Raw genomic sequence first — 22,262 nt, 5'->3', positions numbered from 1 at the left:
TCCTAACTTATACTCTGCACTACCGGACATACACCGAACTGCTAGCTTAGCAGAAAGCACTCACCCGCAGAATGATGTCTACGTAGTTATTATGCTGAGACATAATGTCCTTGATATCCCATCGAACCCCACCGATCAAGGATACTATGTGCTCCTGGTTCAGCACTTTGTCCGTCACAGCTTGGTAAACAGGGTACCGCAACTCCGGAATAGTCACTATGGTCTGCAAAACATTTACCTTGTAGCCATGTACGCAGATATACGTACACTAGCGGACTGCAGTAATAGACATACACTAGTGAGTCTCATCATGGTGTGACAAATGATTTTTAAAGCATTTCAAAAGCATTTTCTGATTTATGCTAGAACTAAAATCATATTAGTTTTCTTTACTCTGCCATTTGTGCGAGGGTACAATCAAGAGCTGATAACCAGACGTTTTGCAAGTATCCACGCAATAGGTCATACATAATAATAAAGTACAATTTCAAAACTTTTGCTAGATTTCTAAACTGACTAAAAACATAAAATTACACATCTTATCTGAGTAATACTTGAAATGAAAATGTTTTCTTAAAACGAAACAAAAACTAATGAGATATACATCTTGCTAGTTTTCGAAATGATTCAACAACTGACAATAATAATATAACATGTTTTATAATCATCATATTGTATACAACTAACATCTGGATTATGTAGAATAACACAATTAAAGGAAACAGACTTGATAGAAGAGCGCTTAAATTTCAATCAGTACTTACGGTTCATCATATTACAACGTATGAAAACAACAAATAAAACAACAGAACACCCGCAAAGTGGATATAGTCAAAGTTTTAATAGAAATATTCTGAGTGCATTATTTTGAATTCTGAATTAAAAACAAGTTTTTCCATAGTTTTTTTCCCACACGCAAAGACTTGGCCACTGTCACAACTCCTCTAAGGATATCATGCCACAAGTTTAGATCAAACTATTACATCGCTTGATTATCCATCCACAATATATAATATATAAACTATAATATCAAATATAGAAGGCTCCAATCACTACAAATTTGTTCCAATTACATGTACAGAAAGGAAACTAGAATTCTGCTAATAGACTGTTGACCAACAAGACTATTACTGTAGTTATATAGAGTCTGATCATAAGGCACTAATAGAGTGTCATGAGAGAAGTTGTTCTGGGAGTTCTGTGTGAGATGATAAAAGTAGCACGAAATAGCCCTTGTTCTGTATGATGTATGAGCTTGCCTGCCAGTATTTGTTTGCAAATCGAAAGACAAAATTTGTGGTCGTCGAAACAAACAAAAATAGCAGCGCAACGTAATTTTGATAGAAAACAAGCCATATCAACCAACTACGCTTGATCGTTATACTATGAATAGCTCTGTCATCCACACGACTCACTTATAATTTAATAATGGTTTGTGTCATCTTAGATTTTCCTAATTAGTCACATGACCAGAAATCTAGCAGTGGGTGAGTCTTTGAAACATCTTCAGCTATATGAGTGTACCAGAGTTGTATCAATAGCCTCGCATCTTATACTTCTGCAGTGTCACAAAGTTGCTCACTTAGTCACCTATGATTCAACTAAAACACACACCCGCATAATCAGGTGTGTGTAGAAGCAGTGATATGTTGCAGACCCATGTTGGCACAGCGTGTTTGCGCGTAAGGTATAAACTCTTGTAGCTATCTCTTACAAAAGGCACTTCGGTATAGAGAGAGTATACAAATATAAATAAAGGAAACATAGAAACGTGCACCTCCATAGAGGTAACATAATATAAACACAAATCTATGTGAAATTAACATCTATACGAAAATTAAAACAGGAGCGAAAAAACATAGAAATTTGCATGTAGATAAATGTATGCTATATCTATATTTTGTTACACTAGTATAGTTTATAGATTCCCAGAGGGTTCCATATTATGTCTATAAGGATATGCTTAAACAGCAACTCACCTGTGAATAAAACTGCTGTAGAAATGCCTTTTTACTTGCTGGAATTGCCTTCTCCAAATACGGTTCCAGAAACTCAAATTGTTTGGCAAGGTAAACTCTGCAGTAGAGCAATAACCACCAGCGTTAATTCAGTGGCTATCAGGGTTAACTCAATAGCTACCATGATTAACTCATTTGCTATCAGGGTTAACTCAATAATGAAGTGTGCTAAAGTGTCTTGTGACAACATGCCAGCATTTCTCTCTATAACTCTGTACGTTTCCACTTGTTTGGTAACAATTAATTTTCAGAGTGAAACTACAAAATTTAATATAAAAAACAATGAAAATCAAGCTGCCAATAAATTCTAAATAACGGAGTCTGACCGAAGAACAATCAAGGCCACAATCAATTCAAGAATTGTCATGTATGACAATGTAGCCACACAACTCAAGCTATAAGCAAATGTCTCAAAATTTCTATTTCACTGTAAATAAATTCAGTTTCATAATCATAATAATTTATTTAGTAGGAAGCTTAGCAAATGGCAGTAAAATCACCAACAGGTGAACATGAGTAGAGATGTTAAAACAAAAGCGTACACGATACCAGTGCTGAGTGCAGTGACTCATAACAATACATTCCTCAACGCTGACTATTGTCAAGTGTCAGGCATGCTCCAATCACATTTAATTACAGCATCATTACAGATTGACCTCAACTACGCGTATGTTCAGCGACTCAGCATGATACTAATAAGATAATTGCTATGGATTCATTCAGTCAGGTTGTGACTCCGAGAGCTCTGCCAGCTGCTCTTTTTCACTAAACCTCATTGTATTTAAAACTGAGAGACAATCTAATTAATCATCAACATTCCTCAATGCAGTTGTTTGTGTATCTCGAGTGTCGCTGACAAAACGGAGTTGTCCTCCCAATGAACTGGGTTTTCTGAACTAGCTATGCTATCAATTCTAGCATTACAAGTGTACTAACAATGCTTGGATGCTTATATGATCATAAGATAATAATTGTGATCAACTTTAACAAATGCATCGCTAGTCTCTCTGAAGCTTGTGTTCTTTTTATTTTCTGGTTCTTGAGCGCACAACTATTCCGTAACACTAAATGGATAGGAGTAAGAGAAACTTGTACTTTGTGTAATCAACAAACATCACTAGCTGAACCAACCGTAATGAGAAAAAATACAAAAACAAAAAAAAGAGTAAAACAGCATATCCAATTCATTGCAAATTATAACACAAATGTAGGCACAAAAGATATGTTGAAATATACCATTTATATAGTTTCGAATGCTACGGTATGAAGATTTCACAGCAAATGTTGCTGGAAGATTTTGTTTCAGCTATGAAAGCTGATAGCGTTTCTAATGCACAGTAAAAGCAAAGCAAAAACATATTTTATGATTAATCATTTGCAAGCAAGATGAGACAACTTTTAATAACCAGATACTTGCAACCCATTAAATATTTTGTGTTAACAATTTTTAGCAATGTATCTTAGCATCAATCAAAATCAACACTTTGCTATATTAATCAGAATCAACATTTTGCTATATTAATCAGAACCAACATTTTGCAATATTAATCAGAATCAACACTTTGCTGTATACACATGTTTGACTCCGTCAACACTTACAATTGACCATTGTTGTCCCCTCCTGCTCTCCGGCCCACCCCTCCCTTTACTCCAGGGGTTCCCAACCATGGAGAGATTCCCCTTAAGGGGGAACTTTTGAATATACAAAGGGGGAAACAGAGAGGTGTCTGATTTGCTACATTTTTAATTGATGTCCTGAAGTGCCAGTGAGTTTGGGTTTCATCATTTAATATTATGGTTTTATCTATAACACTAGTTGCTAATAATGAGCTACTAGTCAGAACCCAGATATAAGTCAACACATCCCTCCAGATTTTGATTGGATAGTAAGTTAACCTAGTCATAAACCAATTCACTGGCATGCCGAAGGTCATGATTTTTGTGTGTTGTATGCGTGCTGTATAAAAATTAATAATAAATTGTCATGTTTAGATATGTACAATAAAATGGGATTATAATTTGTATCGGTTGTTTTTAGTCATGTGAGTTAAAAGTGCGGGAATCAAATTTATGAAAAGGCAAAAGGGGGGAACTGAATGAAAAAGGTTGAAAAACCCTGATTTACTCACTCCATTCCAACCATCTTGTTCAAGTACAATATAATAATAACTAAACTATATGCTTACAAAGACTCTGTGGCCACAACCTTCTCTGACAGATTGTACAAGGTCTCCGCAGTACCGCTGCCTCCAAACTCCTGATAGCCTGAGGTTCCATTGCACTGAAAATCATCATTGAGCCTCTGGAGAGTTGCCTGCAGCTTTGAGCTAATGCCAGATTTAGCATCCGTAGGATCCTCTCCCTACGCAAGAAGACTCATCTTTACGATCATATATAATGGTTGGCTGGTTGAGCAAAACATGGTATGAAAGTGAGCAATTGAAATCTATGCCTCTAACAATGAAAATAACTTGTCTTACTGCAACTTAACAAATTCAGACGATGACCCAGTTATATGACCAGGTATTTGCTATTGACTTTACCTTGTAGCGATGTATTTGAACAATGCAAAGTTCATACAATAATGATAACAGCAAATAATAATAAATGATCAATATATGAGCAAAAAAATCGTTGTTCCATGACAACCTAGCTTTTTGTCGTTTTTAATGTTTAATAAACACAAACTTCTACTAGAAACTCACTGAAGACTTAGGTCCACTTTCACAAGATTCCACTTTTACTGTTGATTTATTAAGTGTTTCAAATAAACTGCCACTACTACTGTAGTAGTACCTGCTGTACCACATAGAGTGATACTATCATCTAAGAATGATAGTCAACTCATAGAGTAGTACCAAAGACATAGAATGATACTGAAGACATCGCGGGACTAAAAACAGAGTGTGGTACTAAGGACAAAGAGCGGTGGTACCGAAGACATAGAGTGCTAAAAAATCATAGAGTGGGTCATTCACAAATTGATTCTTTTCAATAAGTAACTCACCATCTTAATCACAGCAAATCTTTTGTAAACCTAAAAAAGAGACCATGCTAATTTGTAAAATAGATGAATAAATGATAAAACCATTAAATGTAAAACACTGTCAACGGTGCAGGAGCAAAGAACATGTCATAGAGAAGTCGCTAATCCTGAACACAACTTTCAAGGTCAGAAACTTTATGTCAACATAGAGTCACACAAATACCTTTAGTTGGCTACAGGTAGCTGTCTGACTGACACATCTTCGCTCTCATCACAATTCTTTCATCAATCCATAATAAAAAGTAAAAACTAATATAACATCGCTGATACCCTGATCAGTCAAGCAAGTATGCCGTGTATACTTATATGTAGCGATACTTAGTGTCTACTTTTGTCATGTCTTATTTACAGCGACTGTGCAGAGGTGTATATGTGAACTTTGTGCTAAAAATATTTTAGCTAAACAAACACAAGGAAATGACCAATATTGTCCAAATCATACACTGCATATCTAAAACATACAATAACAGTAAAATCTTATGACTTTGTTGCTATATAACATGTATGTTTTTTGGCAGAAGACTGTGGACAACCAGTAATCCAAAGTTGATTTCCAAAGGAATTTGCTAGAGACATGAAACAGAATATTTAATATCAAACTTAGGTTCCCAGATCTTCATAGCGCTGCAACTGAACAGTTAATCATAACTACTGATTAATACTCATTAGCATATAAATTAACATATAATTAATATAACAGATGGAAGCACAACTCTTATGCCAGTTAAATGTTGGGCCTATCTCTAAACACTGTATCTATACATGCAATGACCTTATACAGCAGCTAGTAGTCAAGCCAAGTCAAGTAAGTTTATCTCCCTCTGAAAACACCAAACTTTGTAGCCTAAAGACAGCATATACGAGTATGTGTCGTCCCACATGAAGTAGAAATCTGGCCCTACATTATTAGTTCGTTTGGTATCACACAATGGACAAAGTTTTAAATGCAAAAAGAAAACAATTGATCACTTAGTAAAAGCAAGAACAGACAATCCTTATTTTTATTCCCAGTACTCACTGTATAAAAATAGAAGTCAAAGAGCTGAGACATGCTGTTTATTACTTGAAAAGCAATCGGCTCTAGCAAGGTCATCATCTTCATGTATTTACCTGCAACAGTCATTCTCAGTCTACCAACATAGCCACACACAAATAGAAGGTTAATAAAGACATATGCTACACATGCATTTTAATAACAACTTAAATTCAGCCGTTAAAACTCACTTTTGTTATAAGCAACTAATTACTAATAACAAATCTTTTCTAACTTGTAGGCACATGTCCAACTAGTCTTCAAGAGCTGAAGTTAAAATCTCGGCAGCAGTCAAGTAATACTAGCAGTAAGCCACACAATGTCCAGAATTTCTTTAACTTTCAATCATATAGTCCGCAGGTGGTTCTTTAAAGGTTGACTTGCAACAAAATTCACATTAAAGTTATTTGATATGAAAAGATTCACCGTGTCTTACTCTGTTGTGTTGTAGGTGGAAAATATGTGAGAATGTGATTACAAGCTCTTAAAAGCTAAAAAACAAACAGTTAATCGCAGCCACACGAGACCGCCGTAGTTTGGATTCTCTTTCCAAAACGGCTCAAATATGTCGTAGTTGTGGTAGATGGTTTCTGTTTACACTTTCGTGCAACCTTATCCGCCGAAATATTTTCACAAATATACTTCACGCATTCAATAAAACCATGTCTATTGTTCTTACGCGTCTGTTTTATCGTCATCGTAATGCTGTCACTTTTAGCAGTGATATCTTATAACTTACCGTAAAAATTCTTTTAATTTTTTTACCTTAGCTCAAAGGAGTACATATCATTGTCTGATAATCATGACGAGCCTATTGGTCACCTGTGATAATCGAAAAGTGCTGCAAAAATTATTTTCGAAGCATTGGGTCACATGATCAGATTACGACTTGACGATTAGTTCAAGCCGAAACAAAACTGTAAAGTAGCGAGCATCTATATTTGATACGGGGTCTTCGGTAAAACCCGAAGTGTTTGTCATAAACTAGTGCTACGATAAGTTTATATTGAGCTTTTTATTGGCCTTTCAATTCACGTGAAAACATCACGTGACAAGACAATAACCAAACTGTCATGACTACGTCAGAGAAATAAATGGATTCCAATCTATGGCGGCTTTTCGTTTTTGAGCTTTCAAGAGCTTGTAATCACATTTCCAGATATTTGGCACCTTCAACACAACAGAGTAAGACATGGTAAATTTTTTGATACCAAATAACTGTAATATGAAATTTGTTGCAAGTCAACCTTTAAGTGGCTGGTTTTCAGGAACCAGATGAAGTTTTGAAACCAAATATGTTTAGCGACCTGGCGGAAGGCATGGAGCATATGCTATGCGTGTGATGATAAAATGAAATCAGCCAAACAATTTGGAAACGCTCAGCCTTTACACAAACTAAAACACACTGAATGACAAAGTGGAATTTAAAATAAATTGACGCTCTTCAACGTGTCTCCCAATGTAGCCTAGGGACTAAAGATTAGAATTATTACTAGGTTCCTGAAAAACAAGATTTCATAGAACATAAACCCTTAGACTTTCCAATAAGATAGAGATCAAAAAAGGTTCATAGCTGTTTACCGAAAAGCCTTTTAGCAAATTTTGGTAGCAGTTGAGAGAGCAGTTCACAAACATATAATAAACAACTATTATTAGTTACATAGCATGAGATTAAGAATAGTCTTCTCTTCGTCTCAATAGAATAAGAGCACACAACTCTTTGTTGTATTTATGTTAAAAATTAGTCCAAAATAACATTCGAATAATTGTTTAGATTGAGCCTCTATTGCTGTCTCATGTCCGAGCTACATGAGTTTATTCAACTTTTCTATCAATAAAAATTAGGACAGACTTATAGACTGAGAGCGAGGATGGATACTGACCAAATTGCCTAAGAACTGTTAATGATGAATTAGTCAGCACAGGGGCGTTCACACGCCGGTCCTTATCCATGCTCTTTTCTCGTAACATGCTTTTTCGCTTTGGTCTAGAGGAAGGACTACAATAAACGATTAATAAATACACTGCAATATAAAAAAATTGATATAAAATTTTTTTTCATACAATAAAAAAAGAACTTATTAGCGGAGATTTCAGCAACTCATATTAAAAAAAATAATGGCGATGTCTTAGGAAAACTTTAAAACAATGCCATGCTCATATGACGAAGCATTAATGCATTTCATTTATTGTTAAATCATTGTTGACTGTCAAGTGTTATAAACATTAAGGGTGTTTATATTACAAAATATTTTATAGACCTCTAGAGCCTAGTATTTTCGACTATATTTTATAAAAAGGAATCATTCCTTCAGGAGAATGTCATTTTCAGTGCAAACGCTAAAAATTGATGACAATACTCGTGAAACAAACAAGTCTGCCTGCAATGGACTATATCTGTTAAAACTCACCATTGACATAGAATCAGGCAAAGTAAAAGAAACTACATACCTGTCAACTTCTTCATCTATGTAATCAGCCTTCAACTCACTGGCTATGTCAGCATCGCTGTCGGACGAGTCTTCATTCTGGGAGACAGAGTGACAAATTAGCTGATAGCAACTGCCTACTTCTACTGTCAGTTGACAACTAGAACAAGGATAATTGTATGCAAACAGACATAAATCTGCCCCACCATTTCACTCAACAGTAATTATTACACTAATAGCTTTTTGTGACCAAAAATGTTTTCTGTAGGCCGAGTCATATTATCAACCATCTTAGCGGATGAACAAATCTACTACCTCTATAGAGAATTATGACTATTAAAGTACCGTAATGAAAACATATAAATAAGCGGATGAGGTTTAAGAGTTAGCAAATAATAATACAGAGCTAATACAGCAGAACAGTCTAGGCAATTTATGAAAATGATTCAGAAACCAAATTTATTTATTTATCCCTTATTGATCATTAACATTTATTACTCGATGTTAAATTTTGGTTTTGTTAAAATTAGAAAAGTGTTATTAAATATCCCAGTTTTATCTGCAAAGACAGGAAAAAGGAAAACAGATGATTTTTTACTACGTTGTTATATACCCTTCTATGGTATTGTGTGTACAATAATAACATGTGTAGTTGGCAGCATTTCCATGTGCCAACAGAGGCAAGTCTAACTGTTGAAAGGTGAAAAGGTTACAACTTCTCAACATTTTAAAAATTCTTTGTATCTTTAAAAATGAAACAGAGATTATCCCTTAAATGTAAACAACATTCAGTCAAACCTTGGCATACAATGTTAGACTGCTCCTTGTATATCAAAATTGTCGCGTGTTTGAGCATCAAGGTGATTATAAGTTGAGGTTTGACTCTATAGAACTCTGCAGTAAAGCTCAGCTATCACTGAAGAATTCCTTTAGTACTCCAGCTCTAACCACACCAACAACTAACCCCGTTAGTAGTGAACAAGTCTTCCTGCACCTCCTCATCTGGTTGCTCATCGAATGGCGAAACATCCCGAGAGAAGTGGTTGCTCGACTGGCAGAGTTCACTCGCTGAAGATGTGGAAGAGAGAGTGGCATCGGAGCCAGCGAAAAGCTTTGTACGGATTGTCAGTCCACTTGAGTGACCAGTATTGCGCATAAAACTAAACTCCTGTAAGCCAATCATCTTCAATCAGCAATCGCAGTATTATCCGGTTCACTTGTTTAACTTGATAATATACACTAACCTAATGATGCAGCCTTCAAGACTATATAGTTAGAGCAGCATTCTATACCATCAACCTCTACTGATCTGTTATAGCAGACACTTCATCCTTGACCTCACAATATATAGCGCTCATCATCATAGACATATCAGCACAAAAAGCACCTGATCATAGGAATACTACTATAGATAAACACAGCAGCATAGACATATGTGTGATCATAAGCATATCACCATTCATCTTCATAGACATATCATCACAAATTTGCTACTATAAATGCATCGATAAAAAGCATTAGCAATAGAAACACCACTATAGATAGACACAGCAGCATACACAGCATATCACCTCTAACATCTGACAAACAGAATACCAAAACAACTAGACAGAACAAAGAAGCATCGTTCAAAGATGTATCGCCATAGACATGTTCAGGCCTGTATTCCCTGGTTGCAAGTTGGGGCAGCAAATGTTAGGCAACTAGTTATGAACATCTGAGGGTTTGGAGGGGGGATGGTGTAAGCCCCCTCAGCAGGTTTCTTTTATGTAGGGCCTCAACCGGGCCTCTCTTGTAGTTTTAAAATTTTTTATTGGAAAGTATAAATATTTTTCTATTATTTGAGATTTGTTTGTTTGAGGTGATGTGACTGCCAGTACGTTTTTAGAATAAAATAGGCTAAACTTGGCCGCAGCTAAACGCTAAGAAAAAAGACATCTTTTTCTTTTGAGTGTTTCAACAAAGATCAATTTTGCCGATTTTATTTTAAGTTCATCCGAAGGTTTTTACGCTTTCGTTGGGCCATTGCAAAACGAATGTTTGGTAAAACTTGACCTTTCGCAAACCTTTTTAAAAGTCGTTAACAAGAATATTTTGCCGATCATGATAATAATGACGCCCAAGGACTATTAAAAGTTAATGTTTATCTCTATGGCTTGGAATAAAGTGATATTCTACAGCGATAAAAACCATCCTCGTAGCCGTTGGGCAAATAACTGTTTGAGTTAATGATGTTGAGGTTGAGTTATCTAAAGCAATTTATCATTGGGTGGGAACGGACCAAACAAATACGTTCGAATTAACCAAGTGTTCGAGATAAAATTAATTTCTACATTTTATCCGAGAGCAAGTGATCTGAGTTTGACTGTACTTGTCCGCCGAAATTTTTTAAAAGGTTGGGGCGGCTCAGCTGGCCAGCCGCCCCAGGAAATACGGGCCTGGACATGTTATCGTTGCCATAGACGTGTTATTACCACAAACCTGTAATTGGAGTATGGTAAAGGAGGGCTTCACAGGACACAACTCCCACCCTTCATTCTCCAGAAACATCTTCACTTCTTCCATACAGCCTGAGTGGTATCTATGAAAGTAGTTCTGGGTCTGAGTGTGCATAGCTTCCTGTAAAAGCTCAGACTTAGAGCCAGAAAAATCTTCGCCGATGGACACCAACCTTTAAGAACAGATACAAGAGAATTATCAGCTTCAAAAAGACACAGCATTCTCACCTATCAACTTTCTCAGCCTCAGTGCTGACCAACAAATTAGATTTGAGTAACTCAAAAAAACTGAAAATTTATAAAATATTCCAGTAAACAGGAAAAAGCGAAAACAAAATTTCGGAGGTAAGAAAGCCTGAGCGAACAACTCCCAATATTGACTAGTTGTAAATATACATGTAACTATATACATGATAGTGACTACAGGTTATGTCTGCCGCAATCGGCAACAAAACTAAATATTTTTGCTATAGCGAATGATTCCTGTATTTGTTAGCTATGCTAATTTAGCAGTAAAATTATCTCCCTTTGATCAAAGCCATAAGCACTGTCATAGATTTGACATTTGTCATGGCCAAGGGAAGCGAGGTCAAGGCCAATAACATGAATGACAACATGATATTAGTCAATTTACTTTGTGAGGAAAGATGCCTAGCCATGCAATGACCTCATACTGCAATGAACAGCTAAGCCAAGTCAGCGGATTGGATTTATCTCCCTCTAGCAACACCAAAGTGTGCAGCCTAAGGTAGCTTGCCAGCTACATACAGGAGCAAGCTCATGATGACTGCAATTTTATAAGCCATTTATATGTCATCTTAAACTGAGTAATAGAGGTCAAAGTTTAATTTGACTGACCCTAACAAGGATCGGGAACACTCAAAACCACTTTTCTTTGTTATTCCAGAGTAAATTTTGGCACACTAGGCACATCTTACTTAGTGACCTTTCACTAGACTAACCTGTTGACAAGATTGAGTACTTGGGTGAATTCATTGAATTTGAAGTTGGAGAGATCAATGGCGAGAAGGAATGTTTTTATTTTGAGCTGTATTTCTTGCCACAGCCTTCCTCGGCCGTGTTCCAATTTTTGTGCGACGTACTTTCTATCAAAATCTTCCCCAGATGCAATATCTAAAACTAACCAATCAGCCACATCACCTGACATCACTCCTACAGTCGAAATTATATATGATAGACAGCTATGAGACTATGAGCTATGAGACTCATCCAAACCATAGCAGCTGAATAATGAGATTTAGCGATAAAATGTGGAATAGTAATTCACAGATAAATTTGAAGCTATTGCTGCATAAATGTGCACTTCCAACCAGTGTTAGCCTCAAACATCTATCTGTCACTTACTATCATCAGAAGTACTAGTGGGAGTTGAGCCCTCCTGGCTAGCGTGCCATTCTCTTGTCTTGTGATAGTTAAGAAGAACTCCCCAGAGAGCTTTGCATAGTCCCAAGAAGCAAGGAATAAATGACTCATGAGTGATGTGCTGCAAATAGTTTGTAACTAAAATATACAGGGGCTGACTTTAGCCTGGCATCCCTAAGACGCTTAAAAGCGCATCAACTGCGTATACAGAAGAACTTTGCTAAAAAAACTCATCAATTGAATTAATATTAGACCGAATTGTTCAATATTAATTCGATACTAGATATCTAAACGCAGCCTCAGACAGCACAACCTCTAAACATTACATTTTATAATTTGTACGGTCGAAAATAAAAAAGGAGTATCAATGACAATTTTATTACTTATACATCATTTTATAAAACAAACAGAGAAATTGTTTCCCAAAGCTAAGACAACTGAGCCAACATACCATATTAATAGCCCGCGTTAGTACTACATAACGAAGCTACCTCATCCTCAGCGTGTGAATGTTTAAGAGATTAGACAGCTTCTATTATGACAGAGTAAGATGTGCTAGCTGGTGCATCCCTACAACTAGCACAATCGCAACTGGCACTCCACTAGTCACGCCTTCCTAACAGTATAGCTAACTTAATCAGGAGAAATAGCCAGACAAGGTACAGTCAAACCTCTTCTTACAATCCTTTCAAAATCATCATTTCCAACATAATATACAATTAGAGCAAATACTTGACTTTATATAAAGATAATTTCAAACATTGGCTATCAAAGTTTTTTGACACATTTCGGTTTTGTTAGCGAAAGTAAATGAAAAAAAATGTGATAGCTAATAAATGGATAAAATATAAATAAGCTATAAACTCCGCCTAGTGTAAGTTAGAGTAAGTTACGCCATGTATTTCCATCACTTACTCTTCCACCAAACATTTGCAGTGTCAGACTTACATTTCTGTTGGCTTGTCTTTAAGGTGAAGTAACAATCAAAACCTCTCCTTATTGATTATTTAGTTTTTTTTATAGAAATTATTTAAGTTTAGTTTTTTACAAAGCGTTATATAATGAATTGAATATAATGATATGCTAACTATCCGCAGTATTTATTAAGAAGTTATATGATGTCTTTGAAACAAATTAAATGGACTATAATGCACTCTTATAGAAATATGTGTTGCAACATATGACGGTTTTAACATACAAAGAAAATCTTTGAATGAATTACCTTCGTATGAAGAGGTTTGACTGTAAAAGTGTACATGAAGTGCAACGAAGAAATAACAAATGACTTCAGCACTATTGAGTATTCTAGCCAAGATGACAATTTGTACATGGCAACCACAAACAAGTGCTTGCTGCATGCGCCAAACAGAAATGCGTGTCAGTGGCTGAATGGCAAATAAACTTCAACGTTGAAATATGGCTATAATTATATATATAAACTTTGTTGTCATCACAAATCTGATAAAATTGTATAAAAACTATTTCTTTAAAAAATTTCAAAACATTTTTAAATGCTCTGCAGGTCAACTGTTATTGGGCAATAGTTATTTTTTATAATCTGAACAATCGTACATTGTTGCTGATCCCTTTTGTAAAAGCTAGAAATCCTATAAAAATAGAAACTTTACAAATAAATTAATGTTTAGGAGGAGAACCTTGTTAGAGTGGCTGAAAATGCATAGATAGGACAAAACAGTAAAACTAAACAAGTGTGAATCCAGTTAGTCAGTGAGCAGATAGTTGGGAGTTATAGTAAGGTTGATTATTATGTTATACATATATATGTATGCATCCTTTATACTATGTTGACTTAATAGACTGTTACAATTCAGAGTCAGTGTTGCCAAATATAACATTTAGGAGGCCTCTTTACAGATATGCATGTACTTGGTGAGCAAGCATTCTACCCAGATCAGGTCAACTCTTAATGCAAAAAAAAGCACCTGCAGTTATTTAACAAAGGGTTGAACATATGGAACTTTTGGAATGTCAATTCATCTAGGGGCTTGTGACATTGTTAGCATTGGCTCTCTGACATAGACTTTTTAGGTTCTCAACTATTTTTGCAACAGGTAGCACATAAGTGTCTACGTCAGCATTTATAAATACTGACCACGAGTATTCACATTTAAAAATGCTGACCACAACAAAATTTATAAATAATGACCACAAGGATCCACATCAACATTTATAAGTACTGACCACAAGCGTCCGCATCAAAATTTATAAATATTGACCACAAGGCTCCACATCAACATTTATAAATACTGAACACAAGCATCCACATTTAAAAATGCTGACCACAAGCATCCACAACAAAATTTATACTGTAAATATTGACCACAAGGATCCACATCAACATTCATAAATACTGAACACAAGCATTCACATCAACATTCATAAATATTGACCACAAGTGTCCGCCAGCCAACCACCCACATGCGATACCCTTCACACATAATAGCACACAAACACATTCTTATCCAGGTTAAACCATTCACGCTTCTATCAGCTAAAAAGCAGACATTCACTATGCACCAATCTACTGTGTCCTCTGCTCTTAAGCTAAAAAATAGCTTCCAGCAACGATTCCTAAGAGATATACAGAGCTAGCAGTACAGTATAGAGCCAAAGCTAAAGTTGGTCAGAGTGTAAACAAATACCAAATATATAGAGTACTTGCCATGTTCTCGAGATCCTGAGAAAAAGCAAATGTAAATATTAATGTTAAAACAGGAATAGTCATTGTAACAGCAATATATTGTACGAGAGGATATAATGAGTATTCCATCCAACATCTGCAAAAGTAAGCTAAACCTTGGGTTGTTTGCTAACCATGTCTCCGCCCCAGTCAAGCATCTTAATTGGATCGTAAACCCTGCCTACCTCTCAACACAATGAGATATAAGAGCTGATGGTTATGCTTCGATGACTTAGATGATGCGGATTTGGAGTTGTGCGCACATTGAGTTACCTTGCGATAAGAATTTCAAAGGACATTCGCATGTTAAAAAATATAAGGATTTCTACGCCATAGGTCAAAGGGCGCACTCGAAACTGTTTAAATCAAAATAAGAATGAATGATGTGTAAAAAATGTTTAAAATTAAATAACTTGCATTTTATTGCGCATCATCTGCAAGTGCCGTTTCGATTTTTCACAAATATGAAACATTTGGTAAAAATTTGCGAGTTACAAAACTAGCTGAACTTGCAGATTTTTGCTATTTCTATTTTGCGGATGATGGAAACTCGCGGATTAACATGAAAACATGAATGAGTCAGAGAAAAGCATCGCTTATCACGCAAAACTTTACAAAAACCAAATGTTGATCAAAGACAGCTGACCTTACAGAGCTCGGCATACTGCTTCTTCTGAAAGGTGCTGTCGCCTGTACCAGAGCAAAGCTCCACGTAGCCAAGCACCACTGTGAAGGCCACATTATGGATTGTACTCGCATAATGCATGTGCAGCTGGTCCATAGCAGTCTATAAAGAGTGCAATAAGAAATGCAGCTGCGTAGAGAGAACAACTCCAAACAAACGAAGCAAATTATCATCTCAGTGTAGGGATTCACACAATTGTGCATTCAGCTATGGTAATTAACATGAACCAACTACCCGTGCGCACAAAACTATGGCACCGTAAAACCTAGTTTTCTTCTAGTGTTAGACGATTGCTTAAGCAAAAAATTGTACCAGGAATCGATTGCAATAAACTCCATTTTATTTATTACATCATACGCAGTGATGTTCCAAAACAATGGATCGGCTGCACTTTTAGGCAAAGTTCGCAGTTTATTACCAATATCTTTTTTGTCTGCCACAAACTATAGGATACTATATAACATTGGAAAGGGAATTTCTTCACTTCCGTTTTCCTATGGAATGTGAGCTGGCATGCATTTAACCCTTTCACTGCAATACGCGAGTTCATCCGAATTCTATGACCGCCTGCCGCAGACACATTTTTGCAAAATTTACTGTGGTTGCGTGTAACTGAAGACTAATGATTCGTGCCAACATAACCAATGATCATTACTATTTGTTTTGTATTATTAGTATTATATTATCAGTATTATATTGTTGTTTGAATAATTCTCTAAAATATTAGCCTATATTCGCGAAGCAAATTATAATCTTTGGTCAGAAAATTCCCAGTAAAATATGAACATTATTTTCTTATGATCGAACCTTTTAGTTGTAATATGACTCCCGCAAGCACCTCCCGTGTTAGAAACAGAATAGCTTTTGTTGATGATGTCATAGCTGATTCAGAATTAATCAAGTACTCAGATAATGAACGCGAGAGCACTGACTCTGATGATGGTGAAAGTAGTAGTTTTGTAAGAGTAAGGAACAATGTAGAGGATCGTTACAGCTTTGTAGCTCCACATAGCTTTACATAGCTTTAGCAATGCACATAATTTCAGTACATTGAATTTTTTGCATAGCTCTGTTTGTTAACATGTTGGCAACATAAAATATTTAACAAAAATGTTCTAGATAGGGTTTGAAATTGAAAAAATTGGATATATATCATGCAGCCAAACCGGCAACTTCCAGTAAAATGGCTAGCAGTAGGCCGAACGCTAAATTTTTACATGGATGGCAGTGAAAGTGTTAAGTAACTCTAAATGAAATATTTCAATTTTACAACTTTTAATCTTTCTAACGATACACACCTTTGCTAGGTTTAGCTCATAACTAACTAGTTTAATCAATAAAAACAGTGGATGTCTTGGCCAATTTAAAGAGCTCAACTACTTTTTAACACCACTGTATATACTTTGTATATTAAAATAGAATCACGGTAATTATATATTATAATTAAATATATCATTGAATATATAAATATATCTAAATAAATGTTTATATAAATATTAATTATACATACGCTAACTGAATACTAGTGTATGTAGCATTGAGCGTTGCACAGGTAATAATATAATCACCCAATGAATTTGAGTAACTTAAGCTAGTCAAAACCTTGACTATAATAAGAGCCGTGTTTGAAGTCAGCGTAATAATCATTACGCGTAATGATCTCTTTTGCAATCATGATTTTCAAGCATTCTAGTAATAACCAATAGCATTTTCCCAAGTGCTTCAAGCGTGCGTATTTTAATTGGTGTAATGAGTATGACCACAATTATTGTATTATATAGCAATGTAGCTGCTTGGCCTAATAAATAGCACTGCCTGACTGCAGACCTGGAGATTCGAGGTCACGCAGATGTATATCGAGGTAAAAAATGTAGAGAGCAAGGCACCTGAGTTTTGCCTAACAAGCTGTAGGCGAGCTGAACCTTGGTATAGTGAGAGAGATCAAAGTGATTGCAGCTTTTTAGAAGGGCCGTGTCCAAGAGCTCTTCCACGCTCTCCAGAGTATCTTGCAACTTGGAGTTGAGCTCACTGAAGCACCAGACATAAACAGGGTTCAAACAAACATATGCTACAATAACTGTGAGCTAGACTGAATAACGAATTCATCTACAACAGCCATTGGCGCATCCCAAAACTAATATTGAGATGATTGATGTGAACACTTCTGATGCACTATTTTACTATTCAATCAGCACTGTCAACATCAATCACTAACTCAAGGAATATTTACTATAATAAATTCAGCATTCACTTGAGGTTAGTCTACGGCGCACGTTAAATCAATTTAACACTTCCAAAAGCATGCAGAAAGCAGCACCGGCTGGTATCACAGCACAGACGTAACAGTTGGCCATAACACAAGACCGACCAAGGCTGCTTTGGAAGTGTTAAAGTAATTAACACTTCTTACATGTAGTGGTGCGTGATTGGAATACCTGTTAGTAGGGAGTATGTGACTAGGTACATGTGAGGAACTCAAATTCTAATTGGCTAAGCCTCACATTTTGAGACGAAATACATGAGATTTTACCTTGACCGAGGTACACAATGGTTTATGATAACTGAATTAAGCAAAATCCATTGACAGTGGATAGTTAAATGTATGGCATGCGCCACTAAAAGCCATGTCCAAGATCATTATAAATATGTTAATGTTTGTAGGATATGATAACTGAACACTGATTTCATAACAAACATGTTCATTGTATGACAAAATGATTTAGCGGATTCACTCGCAGGTCATTGAGCATTCATCATGAAAGGGGCATATAGAAGATAAATCCAAGTTTAGCGAGGTGCATACAGCTAAATGATTTTGTCATGATGGATATTTTCTTGATATTTGGTCATGGATACCATTCCAATAACTATTCTCTGACAATATAACATCACATCCCTATAAGAAGCCCTGTTACATAGTTACTAGTCATATATTATCATAAAGACAGAGTAAGAAGAGGTAGAAAATTGCTCTCATACTTGAAGGACTGACATCATATTTAAGATTACCTGATGCAAGTGTAGTGACGAAATATGCTGGCAGCCTTCTGACATTCCAGACAAAGTTCAATCGCACCAGCATAGTCTTCCTTCTGCAAAGGTTATACACAAAGGTGAGATGAACACAAGTAGTATAAGCTGGTACTAACTTCCTATCAGAAGCATTATTGACGATGATGTTCATAGAATGGAGTGTCAACGCGAGATGTTATAGATCACACAGAGTCCTAGTAGTAAGTTTCAGATTGCTTGAAAGAGGTTTTAGTCTATAATTTAAATGCGCAACCTATAAAAACCTTTAGGTTACAGGTATGACGTTTCAGTTTACTCACACAATAGAATGTTTTAGTTTGCCAATATGAAGTTTCAGTAGATTTTTGGTCATTTAAACTTGCCATAAATAGTTTTAATTTGCCAATAAGTTTCAAGTTGCAAGTTTCAAGTGCCAATAATCGGTTTATCTATACGTAGTTTCAGTTTGACAATAAGAAGTTTCAGTTTACCTTTAAGTAGTTTCGGTTTAGTCATAAACAGTTTCAGTTTCCTTACAAGTAGTTTCAGGTTAGTTGTAAAGAATTTCGGTTTGTTTTTCAGTAATTCCAGCTCAGTTGAAGGCATTTAAGTTTAGTTGAAAGTAGTTTCATTTTAGTTGAAAGTAGTTTCATTTTAGTTAAAAGTAGTTTCATTTTAGTTGAAAGTAGTTTCATTTTAGTTAAAAGTAGTTTCATTTTAGCTAAAAGTAGTTTCCATTTATTCAAAAGCAATTTCAGATTATAAGCTGTTCCGCTCCAAACAATACCCTTAAACTGGGCTACGAAATATTACTACCTCTCAGTCTGCGTAATATCACCTGAAGCATTTCTCTGAGACGCACATCAGTCCGCTGCAGAGTTTTTATAGTCTTAAGAGACCTCATAATGCCCTGCAACTGCTGACGCTTCCGATGATTGGCGAGCATACGAAGACTGGCCACCGTAAACTCTTGCTGAGAGTGTTTCAGTGATCTGCCAGAATAAGAGCACAAACTTACAAAACTTTATAGAAAAACTAAAAATTTTGAAAAAAATTCTAAAAACTTGATCAAGAAAAAGGTATTAAGAAAGATTGACTCACAGCCTGCTGTTAGTGCAGATGGTCAGGGCTGTGCACAAGCATTGCTGTAGCTCCATGACTCTTTTTAGCTCGGTTGCATAAGCTGGGTGGTTCTCCAGTATTAGCTCAGACACTCTCTTAGAGACCTGCAGCATGTGATATCCAGTTAGAAATGGTGCAGACGTAATCACTTGCATTATGCACCACTTTCTGTAATTTGTAACAAATGATTCTAAAAAATGTAACTACAGCCCAGTTGAAAAAGTCAGGCAAGCTGCTTGTGCCGATCCCCTCTCGGTGTGACAAAATATAATCTGAAACAGCTAGCGGTCTGTCTAGTTGAGTAACCTTTGAACCCCTAGTTGACTGCATTGATACAAGATTGGTAAGGAAATGTGGTGATCCATGAAACCATGGCAAGCCTTATTGTGAAGCTACCTAACTATTATATCTAACAACTGCATTTACTGCTGTTATGCCATAGGTTGTCACGTCATGAGTGATCCTGTATAATCTGTCCATTTTTCTCAACTGAGGCAGTATGGTGGCTTGCATTACTCTGTTCATCCCACAAATTATGATACCCTTGCCCAAAAGGCCGACTTTACCAGCATGTTAAACTTATAATTTTTATGGCCCTAAAATAGCTGTAGTAATGAAATGCTTTCCTGTGAAAACATAAAATAATATAACATTAAATCAGTCAGTGATTTAAAAGTAAGCACAAGTTTAGCTGTAAATCCCAATAACTCACAGATTTCAGCTGTTTGCAAAGTTTGTCTCTTCGTGCAGCAATATCTGACAGCGTAACTCCATCTTTTATGTGCTATAAAATGCAATACACAACAACCATAGTATTTGTATAGAAAACTAACATTTTTACAAACTGAAAATAATTCAGCGCATCCCCAAATGTATTAGTAGGCCTATTTTTGCTAGCTACAAGTTGAAGCTCACTACAAGTTGAAGCTCACCTTTAATTCATATGCATTAGGGTCAAAACTACTATCAAAAGTAAAATAGTTTTCCTCGATGCTGTCAATGTTCTCTTGATCAATTCGTGGATCATGATGTGATTCAGCAACATGCTCTTTAAACTTGCTAATAGCTGTTTCATCGCTTAAAGACAGTTGTGTAAGGTCTTGATGTCCTTCTAATCCACCCGGCAATGAGCCCTACAATAAACAGAAAAACACTAAAAAATAAAAAAGGTAAAGCATTATAAACAGATAAAACATAAATGCTATAACATAGTACACTAGCTGACACAAAATGCATCAAAGTTCAGTGTTGCATATAGGCCTACCAAGACTGAAGATGCAAAACAAAATTTTCAGTTTGTTTTTCAATAGCAATTCTGAGAAAAATATTCGTTTTGTGTGAGGTATCAATATCCAATAGGGCAAAGCAATTTTCTACTTGAATTCTAATGTCTATCAAACTGTTCAGTTTCAATTATCATGCCTTGGAAGGGCAGTGCACAGATCCCAAACGAATCAGATCCTCGTGTATAACACAGATCAGAGATGGTTTAGTTGCAACACTAATTTCTTATTAGTACTTTTTTTTACATGTTTGCAGATAAAGAAACATGAAGCCAAATGGGATAATACTGGTTTTTTTTATATAACCCAACTACCAAAGCGTTTCATGCCAGTTGTTATTGCTATAGCTACGCAAAAAACGTAAAACACGACTTCTTTTTATTTTCTGCAATACTTGAAACCTTTCACAGATTATGGAGTTTGAGACAGTCAGCCTTTTTGAGGTCCAACATAAAACAAGACATCTGCAAAGATGTCACTTGTAACTTACTTTGTAAGTCAACTCGCAAAACAGTTTTCTATAAATTATAGATGAACGAAATTTCAGTACAAAGATGTTGCAGCAATAGGGAAGGGAATAAAGAAGCTTTGAATAACAAAATAATCAGATGTGCAAAGTAAGCAAATGTAGTGTGTATTACCTTGGATTTTACCAATGATTGCAGCCGTTTTTTAATATCCATATTTGTGTAACAGTAATATATTCCCACGAAAAACTAAGCACAAGCATCTACATTGCTAAGCATTAACAATACTAGGTCAACAGACCATTGTCTTATACAGTACATACTGAACTTATTCTAAAAAAGAGGATGTCCTCTGTGTGCCTCGCAAATAACATACCTTTCCAAGAATTTTGTATAGAAAGTTTTATACGTATAGGTTATGTTAATATTTTTTAATTAAATGTTTTTATTTATTAAAAACGTGGTGTTTATATCTAGCATTTTATAAACATTTAATATTCTTCAGCAGTCTACTGATGTTTAGTCAACTCACATTAGCGACAGGTAAATATATTACTTTACAACATAGTACGAGATAATTTTGTG

General features: G+C 35.7%; 1 protein-coding gene across 1 annotated transcript in view; it reads right to left on the bottom strand.

The window, feature by feature from the left end:
• The window catches only part of LOC137391996 (syndetin-like), a 32,218-nt gene extending 10,214 nt beyond the window's left edge, over nucleotides 1-22,004 (bottom strand). Inside the window, exons 1-20 of the mRNA XM_068078576.1 lie at nucleotides 21,852-22,004; nucleotides 20,860-21,060; nucleotides 20,640-20,711; nucleotides 19,907-20,031; nucleotides 19,644-19,797; nucleotides 18,803-18,885; nucleotides 17,680-17,821; nucleotides 15,755-15,895; nucleotides 15,091-15,105; nucleotides 12,390-12,528; nucleotides 11,987-12,164; nucleotides 11,008-11,197; nucleotides 9,491-9,694; nucleotides 8,549-8,625; nucleotides 7,981-8,096; nucleotides 6,083-6,174; nucleotides 5,026-5,055; nucleotides 4,205-4,380; nucleotides 1,980-2,076; nucleotides 65-223 (exon numbers count right to left, since the gene is read on the bottom strand). Of these exons, the coding sequence (XP_067934677.1) occupies nucleotides 65-223; nucleotides 1,980-2,076; nucleotides 4,205-4,380; nucleotides 5,026-5,055; nucleotides 6,083-6,174; nucleotides 7,981-8,096; nucleotides 8,549-8,625; nucleotides 9,491-9,694; nucleotides 11,008-11,197; nucleotides 11,987-12,164; nucleotides 12,390-12,528; nucleotides 15,091-15,105; nucleotides 15,755-15,895; nucleotides 17,680-17,821; nucleotides 18,803-18,885; nucleotides 19,644-19,797; nucleotides 19,907-20,031; nucleotides 20,640-20,711; nucleotides 20,860-21,060; nucleotides 21,852-21,893 (2,433 nt within the window). The 5' untranslated portion in view covers nucleotides 21,894-22,004. The remainder of the gene's footprint in view (nucleotides 1-64; nucleotides 224-1,979; nucleotides 2,077-4,204; nucleotides 4,381-5,025; nucleotides 5,056-6,082; nucleotides 6,175-7,980; nucleotides 8,097-8,548; nucleotides 8,626-9,490; nucleotides 9,695-11,007; nucleotides 11,198-11,986; nucleotides 12,165-12,389; nucleotides 12,529-15,090; nucleotides 15,106-15,754; nucleotides 15,896-17,679; nucleotides 17,822-18,802; nucleotides 18,886-19,643; nucleotides 19,798-19,906; nucleotides 20,032-20,639; nucleotides 20,712-20,859; nucleotides 21,061-21,851) is intronic.
• Nucleotides 22,005-22,262: the final 258 nt, after the last annotated feature.

This window comes from Watersipora subatra, chromosome 3 (genome assembly GCF_963576615.1).
Source record: "Watersipora subatra chromosome 3, tzWatSuba1.1, whole genome shotgun sequence".
In the NCBI taxonomy this organism is placed as follows: Eukaryota; Metazoa; Bryozoa; class Gymnolaemata; order Cheilostomatida; family Watersiporidae; genus Watersipora; species Watersipora subatra.
The sequence above is the reverse complement of the archived record's forward strand: the minus strand, read 5'-3'. Positions and strand labels throughout refer to the sequence as shown.